This window comes from Trematomus bernacchii, unplaced genomic scaffold (assembly GCF_902827165.1).
Source record: "Trematomus bernacchii unplaced genomic scaffold, fTreBer1.1, whole genome shotgun sequence".
NCBI classification, from domain to species: domain Eukaryota; kingdom Metazoa; phylum Chordata; class Actinopteri; order Perciformes; family Nototheniidae; genus Trematomus; species Trematomus bernacchii.
This window is the reverse complement of record NW_022987739.1, coordinates 4,682,066-4,693,193: the sequence shown is the minus strand read 5'-3', so window position 1 is coordinate 4,693,193 and position 11,128 is coordinate 4,682,066. Positions and strand designations below refer to the sequence as shown.

At 42.0% G+C, this 11,128-nt stretch overlaps 1 protein-coding gene across 6 annotated transcripts in view; it reads right to left on the bottom strand.

Moving 5' to 3' along the window:
- Positions 1-664: 664 nt before the first annotated feature.
- The window catches only part of celf5a (cugbp, Elav-like family member 5a), a 178,909-nt gene continuing 168,445 nt past the window's right edge, over positions 665-11,128 (bottom strand). For 4 of the 6 annotated variants that reach the window (XM_034147885.1, XM_034147887.1, XM_034147888.1 and 1 more), the window contains exons 8-12: positions 6,694-6,903; positions 6,326-6,418; positions 5,099-5,242; positions 2,535-2,698; positions 665-2,031 (exon numbers count right to left, since the gene is read on the bottom strand). In XM_034147885.1, the coding sequence (XP_034003776.1) occupies positions 2,571-2,698; positions 5,099-5,242; positions 6,326-6,418; positions 6,694-6,903 (575 nt within the window). In that variant the 3' untranslated portion in view covers positions 665-2,031; positions 2,535-2,570. The remainder of the gene's footprint in view (positions 2,032-2,534; positions 2,699-5,098; positions 5,243-6,325; positions 6,419-6,693; positions 6,904-11,128) is intronic. The other 2 variants (XM_034147886.1, XM_034147890.1) reach the window with 1 other exon arrangement.

Below are 11,128 nucleotides of genomic sequence, written 5' to 3'. Positions count from 1 at the left end.
GCCATTTGTGACCGCTGCTAATGGTAAGCTGTCGTCTTGTCGAAGCAGCAGCAGCTGTAGCAGCTACACTTACAGGCCTGCTGCTGTCTAATTGATGGATCATTTTGCTCTTAATTTGACCTCCTAAGGCTGGTAATGCCAGGCTGTTCCTCAACGTGTACAAGCTCTTACTGTGCTATTATACCCTTTGGAGAAAAAAAAAGAAATACAGCTGCTCTTCACTGAAGAACTCATACAATTTAGTCTAAACACTTAGTATATACAGATCCTTTCGCAGCCATCAAATCATCTCAAATGTTATATCTATGAGCAATAATCACTCAGATTTAAGTGCCTTGGAGGTTTCCCACAGGACATGCTGCCTCTGTCAGGTTTGAGGTCCCCTCTGAGACTGTGGATAGTAGTTAGAGAAGGACAGGGCTCCCATCCAAGTACAGAGAGAAAAATGAACTCTGTCACTCAGTCAATTCATTCAAAATGCCAATGCGTAATTGATGGAGCATCTCTTGCCCCGCAGTGCTGCTCCCCATCTGATCAATATTATCATTATCCTAATTATGCTGTGGGTTAGCTCTCGGCCCCCGTGAACTGATGGTCCCTATTAAGAGAGAGATATGCTGGCACTTGGAGGTGAGGAGAGAGGTGGGGGGGGGGGGGCTGCTCCCGCCTGCTGAGAGCAGCTGGAGGGGCTTGGCAGCGGGACGGGGCACGACCCGGCAGGGACCACTGTGACACGACCATGGCATTTTTTTTTACAACTGCTGTCAAGCTCATTTGTATATTTCATTAAGCGGTTACAGATGCTTTGCCGTGTTACTGCTGCGTATCCAGCTCGACCGGATGGCACTCTCACCACAGTGCTTTATGGTCAGATTATCGGTAATATCAAGGCCTTAATGATCACATGGAAGTACTTTTGCGTCAATTATGGAATTGCAACACGCTGACAAGAGCAGAAGACAGCGGTACACGGCTGACTACACTGTGGATCCTAATGTTGGCTTTAAGAGGCTGTTATTGTGTCACTTTTGGCACTGTTTTCTTCTTCTCCTGACACAATAACACCGACAGATCACACCTCCGAGATGAAATGCTGTGATGTAGATGAAACAATGGGTGGCAAAACAACGTATCTGAACATGCCCGCAACAATGTCTAACCCACATAGTCTACCCCCCTAAAATAGTATAGCTTTATACATTTTTTTTCTGTTTTGTTTTAATATTCCTTAAACCCAGTAGCTATAAATGTAAAAGGAAAATAAAACAAAACCCATTTCCTCTTTTTTTTTTTTTAACCTGAAGCTAGTATTTCTTCTTAAGTTTAACTTGTAATATTATTAGTAGTAGTTTGTAGTATTAGTATCTTTAATACTATATATTACTGTTCAGAACAATACAAATGTTTGGTCCTTTGGTCCCTTAGGGGTGAAAGATTTGCAGTTCTACTGTTGCTAATGGAAACCTCAGTGACCTCCAAGAGTCGTAGTTCTGCCTTGCTGAGAGACGGTGAGAGAATAAGAGAAAGAGGGAAAGAGAAAGAAAGTCTGTCAGTGGACGATTAGAATAGCTTCTTTTTTTCCACTGTTTTTCTTGATCTTCAAGTTTTAACCCTCATTTGTCCAGTACAGTAAAAGCCACAAGCGCCTCTTTCCTTATATATATGTGTATATAATATGTATATAGAAATCTATTTGTTGTTGCTGCTTTTTTGTTTGTTAGTTTGTTGCTTAATTAACAATTCAAGTCTCAACAAGAAAAAGTTCTGTTGTTCAGTCTCATCACATCTTTTTTCAGTTTTTTTTTTCTTCTCGTCTTTCTTGCACTGTGCCATCTGTTACTGTTAAGTCCCCCGGTGAAGCGTCTCCTCTTCTCTTGCATCTTCTTCTTTTCTGCCGTAACCTATAGCTTCATAAGTAAATGCTGATATGTCTTCAAAAATTCCTTATGTGTTGATTTTTTTAAAACATATTTTGCGCTCAAAGAAAAAAAGTGTAACTCCTCCGAGATATCTTCACGCGTCCTCTAAAACCTGGAGAATAGAAAAAGAAGAAAGAAGGCAATTTCAGATCTCACTGCTCATTAAGCTGTCATTACAAAAAAAAAAATGTATTTCTTTAAACTTTGGAGAGTTCAAAATGACTCTATTAAATCAGTGAAATGGTCTGGAGAGAGCTAACCCGCACTGGCACACCAATCAATCTTTGTCAATCATGACGATGACAGATTTTCCTATAATTAATACGACTGCTGTGAGGCATATCAAATCAACTCTGCAGATACTCAAATTCTAGAAACATTTAGAAATGAAGAATTACTGAACACAAAGTTCATTCCATACTTATGTCGTAAAGTTGAAGAAAACAGCAAGATCTTAACATTCAGGCTGTCTGACGAAGCAGCGAGGACAACATTTGGCCAGATGTCAACTGCCACTTCCACTCAAGCAGAGTCACATCTTCAGCTTTAAGAGACACCATGTTGAGGATCTAAATCCTGAACTGGTGACAGGGCTCTGACACTTTGCTGGCTCACCTGTGCTGCTGCAATGAATACTGAAGGTAGGCTTTGTCAGTAAGGGCGGCTGGCATCCTTCGGTCTCTTTAGCTGGACTTTCAACCTCTTCATCCCGATCTGAAAGCCGTTCATGGCTTGGATAGCTGCCTGTGCACTAGCAGGGTTGTCGAAGCTCACGAAACCTGTGAGAAAGAACAAGTTCATTAGCCCTGTTGAGAATTAGGATAATGATGAGTGCCTAAACAGGCTATTTTAGAATGTAAATCAATATTCAGGGATCATATCTATAGCAAAAACATCTACTGACAGGAAGAGAAACTTGAAAAAGGGAGAAACACATTTCTCTGTTGATCATCATGGCTGACTGCCTCCTGAAGGAGTCTAGAGGGCGTAGTTGAGGCAGTGCGCATGTTTAGGCTGCTTAGCAAATGCTCAGTGCTTGTGACAGTGTGTTAATACGTTCTTCCCAACTAAAGATGGATATAGAATTTTATTTTATTTCTCAGAGTTGAATATGTCCACAGTAAAAACCAGTGCCTTAAAAAGTGAGTCTAACGAGCTGCTTATGTTGCACAACTCTAAAATATAGAAAATAATCTCCGGTAAAGACCGCTTCGGGACTCCAGATCCAAATCTAAATATACTAACAGTATCATGATGAGGTTGTCCATACATTTTTTTTTTTCTTTGACAGTTTTTCTTTGGAAATATTTACAAGCATATTTAATAATTGTTCCTTTTCCCCCCATTCACAACAAACAGCGTCCATTATCCGCCTCAACATATATCTTCAACATCATCTAGAGAAGGAGCAATAAAAAAAATAGATTGAGGTCACATAAAGCCGTACTCGATATATACCATCTTTTTTTACTTAAAATACTTTTCAACATGTTTTTCTGATATCCCTAGAAATTCCAAACTACAGAAATGAATGAGCACAGGTCCCTGGGCAGAGTATTTGGAACAGAACAAGAGCAAACATAGTTCATCATGGGGAGTCAAGTCTGCATTTCCCCCAAGACACACCCCCTCCTCAAACCTACGCTGAACATCCTGTTTTCATCATGTGTAAAAATAAAGCCTTGAGGACTCAGTGACCAGAAACGGCAGTGGAGTGTGTCTATGCTTGATGCGCTCCCCTGTGTGTGTGGTGTCATTAGGAGCAGCCGATGACCCGTGAAAAGCAGCAGGAGCCTCTCCACGTCCACAGCCACCTGGGAAGCGTGTCTGCCTGGCTCTGGGCCGGCCCATTAGGGCGAAGGCTGAGCTGAACCCAAGTCTGAAGAAAGTATAGAGGCTGTGAGCGCCACAACCCACCGTCAGGTTAACACATAAGGGCCGGGAGCAGAGATGAGATGGAGAGGAGATGCAGGCTTAGAGCTCTAAGCCCTCCGCTCAGTCCTGTCACACATTACAAGTGTGCTTTCTCTCTTACTCTGTGTTTCCTTGTCTTTTGCACCCCATCAATCTACGTTTATCCCCTCTTTCTCCTCCCTAGATTAATTACACCAGTGTGCTCCCTGTTTCCCCAGGCCTAACATTATGTTGTAAATGCATAGTGTATAAGTCAATACTGCAAATAGCCCCTCTTTCATGAATTTATATGTTATTAAGTCCCCCCAGGGAGACAGGACTGCCGATCAATTTTGCCCAGGGTTCTGCTGTTCCCTGAAGTGAAAACAAATGCTGATCCATAATCGTCCTTTGCCTTCCTCACTCCCCCCCCCCCCCCCCCCGCCATGCCCGCCTGTCTCCTCAAAGTTGTTATAAGCCCTGGGGCTTGTTGGAGTGTGTTGGCTGACAGGGCTAAATGGGACGGGAGGCGTGGAGGTGTGTGAATCAGCCTCAGCGGTGAGGGTATTGACAGATATTGGGGTTACAGAACGGTGATGTGGATGCTGATACAGCACCTCAAGGTTTTCAGGTCACACAGCTGCCAACAGAAACAAGGACATGGGCTCTGATCGACTGCATCATGGCTAGTTTGGCTACAATGTATTCAGCACTTTTTCTGCAGCACTGATGCCAAAACACAACAGTCATCAAGATGCAAATTCAGGTCAGTCAGTCAGGCAGGCAGGCAGTGGTAAGATCCTTCACTCCTCTCTGTCTGAGGGCTGTCAAACACCATCAGAGTCAAGCATCGAAACAAATATTTGTTTAAAAAATAGTTTGGGGCGCAGTATGAAAATAAAAACTCCCTGTGAATAAAAAAACATAACTTCACCCAAAAACATCTGAATAATTTGAAAATAATATATACAATGTCAGACTGCAAAAATACATTTGGTTTTGCACAAGAGCTAGTTTCTGTGTCCAACTCCTGAAAACATCCATTAAACATTTCCCTTGAGTGTATTTATGCAAATATGTGGCTCGGTTATTCCCTCCTGTGTTGCTCTCTACGACTTTAGGAGAGGCCATTATTGCATGTTTATGTCAGTGGTTAATACCTACAACCCCATATTATCATATTATATCTAAGGAAAAGTCTGTAAAAGTGTGCAGAAAGAGCTAAAGTCCATGATTCTTACCCAGTGGACTTGATATCAGTGTGTGAGGGGCATGGAGAAACTCACCGAAGCACTTGCTCTGGTTGGTGGCCCGGTCCATGAAGACCTTGGAGGAGATGACGGAGCCGAAAGGCATAAACATCTGCATGAGTTCATTGTCTCCAAACTCCTGTGGCAGGTGGTAGATGAACAGGTTGCAGCCCTCTGGACCTGAGCACAGACAGGGAGAGAGAGAGAAAGAGAGAGAGCGAGAGAGAGAGAGAGAGAGTTAATGGGTGAGGAACAGAGAGAGACTGCTGTGAATTTGTCTTTTTGATCTATGCTGTCTCTCGTGTCGACTAAATTAAGATAAGTGGAAATAGATTGTCACGACGTCTGTGACATTATCAGCGATAAAACATAGCTGTTCCTAAACACATAAAGATAATTTGAAAAGTTTTTGCATTGATTTGCTGATACTGAATGGATGGGAATGTATTTAACATTTCTATTTATGTTTTACAAACTTTTCTGATTAAATATAAATAGGACTAAATCAAGATAACAAATTACATTTTTCCACTGGCAACTATCTGCAGTGTGATAAATGTGCCGCCAAATAAATACAATCTGATCAATAAAAGCAGTACAAATATTTTTTTTTAAAGTAGGAATGTAAATAATCATGTAAATAATGTGTTAAACTGAGGGGTTTCAATCATACTTTCGCACCTTCTGTCTGACACATTTATTTCAAATTTTGAAAACACAGACATATCAAATACTAAAATGACTATTACTAATTCAATGCAGATTACACAACGTCAATGCAACATGAATACATTATTATTGTGAAGACCTGCAGTAGGTGTGAGTGGAAGCCATCAAATTGTATGGCGAGTTCCGTTATCTTCAAGCAAATCTACATTAATTACATTTTTCCGTCTTGCTTGCAGATTTGATCATATAAGCTTTAATTATTACTTATAAAAGAAGCGTGGGCCTAAGTCGATCATATGTAACCTATTTTAAGACATATTGCACATTATAGTGAGATTAACTTTGTTCTTTAATCTCATCATTTTTACATGTATTTGATATGAACTGCAATCACTTCCACTGTTCTCTCAGCTGTCCAACTATATTAATCCATTAAAAAGAATGAGATGTGATCAGTGTTAAAGTCATATTCTTCTCTCACCCTCACAGTCTTTATATGTGTGTTACACTGAATGAGGTGTGTACAATGCTAAAGTAATATTGGTTTTGAGATGAGATGTGTGAAGTGTAAAAAAAGAAATAATGTTCTCTCACCCTCACCTTCTCTCTGCTGCTGCTGCTGGATGACCTGGGCTTGATGGGGCAGTGTCTGGCCAATGGGAGTCAGCGTGGTGGTGGGGTAGATTGCTGCAGAGAGACAGGAGGGAGAGGAAAGAGTCCAAAAGAAAGAGAGACAGGTGTAAAACCAGGGATCACACAGAGAACGATGTCAAGGATGCTTAAGGTCGATCACACAAGCATAACATGTGTAATCAAAGGCTCTGTGATGTTGCTGTCCTACACTGTGAGAATACATATAGCCTTATTCATACAGTACTTAGCCTGCAGTAATCGTCCCGTAGCTGCTACACATTTAGCCTTTATGACAGAAAAACAGCACAGTAAACAAAGCTGTCTCACACCTGTGTATTGCTGTACTCCAGTGAATGCTTGCTGGAGGGTGTCAGCAGCGGTGGGGCTCTGGGTGGAGTATGGCGGCAGGCCGTTGGTGTACATAGCCTCCACAGCGGGGTGTCCGTTGGGCTGATGGGGGATCCCAGTGAACCCGTTGACGAGGGGCGAGACAAGGCTGGGCACGGAGGTGGTGATGTTGGCTGGTGGAGAGCTGAGGCCTGCGGGGGAAAAAGGTTTACAGTTAGAGGCTCTGTCTATATAGCTCTACAATGATACTACAAAACAGTTATAAGGTATTAAGACGTAGGTACAGTAAACAAAACATTGACTTTAAATAAATGTATCAACAGATGTCACATAACTGTATTAGGTTTAGCAATACTATTAAAGGTCTCCTATTATACTGTTTTTCATCAATATATTATAGGTCTCAGATATATACAAAACATGTCTCTGAAGTGTTTGACTCGAAATACCAAACAGATCATTGAAGCGTCCCATAATCCCCTCTGTTTCAGTCCTGTTTCAAAAGTGCTGATTCTCTGTCTGTTACTTTAGATGAAAATAAGGAGCCCCTAAAAAAACCACAATGGTGCTCTAGGAGGAGATTCAGGCCCCGCTCACACGGGACCGTTTGCGTTTATGCACAGTATGCGTATTCAAAAAAGTCTTCCGTTCACATGCATTTGTTTCATTTAACGTGTCTGTTTAAACGAGGCCGCTGGAAACGCTGTAGTACATATGCTGGGACTGTAAGTGGCGCTGTAACTTCCGCCAAAATACACCAAAAGCCGCGAAGAAGAGCAACCGAGCAGCCCCGCTGCAATGTTGCCATGGCTACCCTTCTGTTTACGCCCCGAAACTGAAACTGAAACTGAAACTGAAAGAAACTGAAAGAAACCGAATCTGTGGATATTGCATCGACCGACCAAGAAGCACGTCTCTGTGGAGAGGACGGCTCAGAAAGAGAGATATTCTCTACAAACACCGGGTGAGATCGCTCCTTTGTCAATATAATGGATCAATGCATGAAATCTGACTCTGTTTATTTTGTTTAAGGAGTATATTGGGCGTTAACAATTCTGGTTTGCCTTTTATAATATTATTTCATTCAAGAACCCCTTGTGCGTTTAATTAACACAACTATTTTTGATAGTTGCTACAGCAGTGAGCAGGAGAGGCGGGGAGAGGTGGGGCTATCGCTATTTTTTCAGGAAATATTCGTATAGAGGTGATTACACGGACTCGGTTGACCCCCCAGAGCGTTTCGTTTGCAAATCTATCCACCTTGGGACCCGTTATCGTTTGTGGGGTCAGTTTCTATCGGCCTCGTGTAAATAATAGGGCTATACGCACGCGAAACTATGCAGATACAAGCAGTTTTCTCCTCGTGTAAACGGCGCCTCAGGTGATAAGGTGGGCGGGGGTTACCTTGGTTGGTGATTGGCTAATGGTTACACAAGCCAAAAAAATCAGCTCATTTTCAGACAGGTTTTTATATAAATGGATCAGGACAAAAAAGTGAGCGAATCTTTTTTCCTGAAACTTTCAGAATCTCTTTACACAGAGAGGACACATGTTTCTGTACAAAGACATGGAAAAGTGGTTTTTGCATAATAGGTGACCTTTAAGACGTAGTTACAGTAAAACAAATATTGCCTTTAAATACATGTATTATGTCAACAGATGTCACATAACTGTATTAGGTTTAGCAATAATATTAAGTTATGTGAAATCAGCTTACATAATACATTTAATTTAAGTCAACATTTCAGTTTTTTCAGTGTAAGTCTACACATAGACATGCTTTCCTATTGCATAGAGATAGTAAACACACCCCAGGACGAGCAGATATATATTCACACACATACACACTCACAAAAACACACAAAGCACTACATCTCCTCTCTAATGCAAGGACACGGATCTGTCGCAAGTGTGACACATATCAGCCATTTGTCGTGACACATCCTGCAGGAGAGCTGGGAAGTCAACCTGTGAAAAATGAGCCTGCCCGAAGTGTTTGTACGATACCCTGCTGGCTCCTGTGCTCAGGATGATGAAACCACGATGCAACTTCTGGAGTAAAAAAAAAGGAAAAGGGATCTGGACTGACTAGAAGGAGATTACAGGGGGAGATGTGCTTGAATGAGCAGATGGCAAAAACACAAAGATGTCTCCTACTTTTGCTCATCATAAAACAAGACAAAATAACAACAGTTGGCAGTTTGACAAATGGGCGGGTCATAACATATATGGTACACACCTGAAAGGCAGCTGCAGGATGGTTCATGAGTGGAATTGAAATTGGATGCTCCCTGTCCTCTCGCTTTCAATGAATTTTAAAAGGACCCTCCTTTGGAAAGTGTTTCCAATTATGCCAGGAACATCAAAGTACCCATTTTGAGCAGAATCTCACTGTGTGATGGTCTCTCTAAAAGGGCTGCTCCGTGGCAAAGCATCCAAGCTCGTTGAAGTACAGCTCCCCTGAGGACCACCTCTCAATCTGGAAACCCTAGTCCTGATTGGACAGAAAGCCCAGGTTGTCACGGAAACCCTCCAGCAGGCCATATCACCTCAATCTGGAGCCAGAGTGAAGAACCCCCTTTGAGAGGTGGTCCACATAGGGTAAACAATCACATCCCGTATACACATACGCAGTGATTTATGCTAATGCTACGGTAAATATGCTGTACATCACACGATGTAACGTCCCACCACTCAGTAATATAATCTATCCATACGGAATTGCTTTTCTTCTTCTCTACCTACTATCTTCCTCTCCTTCTCCCCCTCCTCTCCTTGCCTCAGCATTTAAGTCATGAAGAGTCTGACAGTCAGGCAGGCAACTGCAGTGACCGGGGGAATTGCCCGGGTCCAGTGAGAGCTGTTGTGTCTTTGGCACTGGTTTTCCTTTTTTTTTTTTTTTTTAAGCCTCCCCACGATTGCTTGTTTCCTGCGGAGCTGTGATGAATTAGACTGCAGCTTCAGCCCATTCTCCTACCGGGGCCCAGGAGACTGCTGCTCCTATTCTGAGGGCGAGAGACAACTAGTCTGCTCGGGCCACACGCACTCTACTGTACCGCCAGATAATGCACCCTCTCCATCATCAGGCAAATTCATTTTCCAAGGCTTAGCGGTGCTGTGGGAGCGCGCTTCTATGTATGTGTAGCAGTTGTAGGGATATACGCAGTAGCAGTGGTAGTAGTGGGTGGTAGAGTGGATCCCTTCCACGCAATTACATAAGTTCTAAGGGTCAGCAGTTGGACATGACATCTGCGGTAAAGTAGGCCACATGGTAAAAGTAACAGATTGAGGCCACCGAGTCCAGTCAGGTTATCAGGCTGGAAATGTCACAGCAGGGAATAAGCATAAAAATCATAACTGCAATAAAAACAACATTGATATTGCAGAGAGGCAAAGCTCTAAAAGATTTATCCACAAAAACTACCGGAATAGTCACACATACTACAGTGGCTGGGATATACATGTCATGGATCACAAAATGGGTTTGTGGTATAAGAAAAAGGCAATAAGCAACACCACGGCCAATAAAACAATGATTACAGGAGAAAGCCATTTATGTAGCCTAGTCATCATCTTTATCCTCGCTGTCACAATGACCCAATATCCAACATGAGCCGACCACGAGGATGTTCTCCTCAGTTGAAATGGGGAAGTATTTCCTAATATCCTGAACTAGAAAATAACAAGACATTTTCATTTTATACCTCAGTGGACACATAGTTCTTGCATTGTGGGAAATGGTATTCATAGCCTGTTTACAATGCACACGCAAGAGTGCGGATGTCAGTGTGTTCTGCGTGTTTTGGCCTATAATAATGACATGTTGTTTCCCACTGACATACCGTGAATTACATATTCTATACAGCTAGCTCTTAACTATCACTTCTTCACTCTTATTACTGCAGGAAAGAGGTCTGCAATGCAAAACACTATGTATGTGTATGTCAAATATATAAATGTTATGGAAGCAGAATGACATTTATATTCGTGCAGGCTGCTTCTTAGAGAGGGGGGAAACTGTTGATTTGCTCCTTGCCACGATTGCTTCACGAGAGAAGTCTTCAAATGCGACAGAAGCATTTATTATGCAAATTATACATTCAAATCAACGAGCAATGCTATACCCATACTGGAGAGTGCAGTCATTACAGGCACAAGGACTGTCTTTTGCTGGAGCAAGTAATAAGCATTCAAAACAGATGCTTTCATCTAGCTGATTCAAAATGTGATGCATTTAGAGTCATTTCTGTCTGAATAATATATCTGAATATGAAAAAGGGCATCTCAGTTGGTATACCAAGAAAACGATGTGACTTTGAATACTATACCTTATATTTCTGAAGCAAATGAGATGTGAATGTACCTGCTGTTTTGTGTTGGATAATAACCTATAATTTCATCCTCAACTGATTGTAG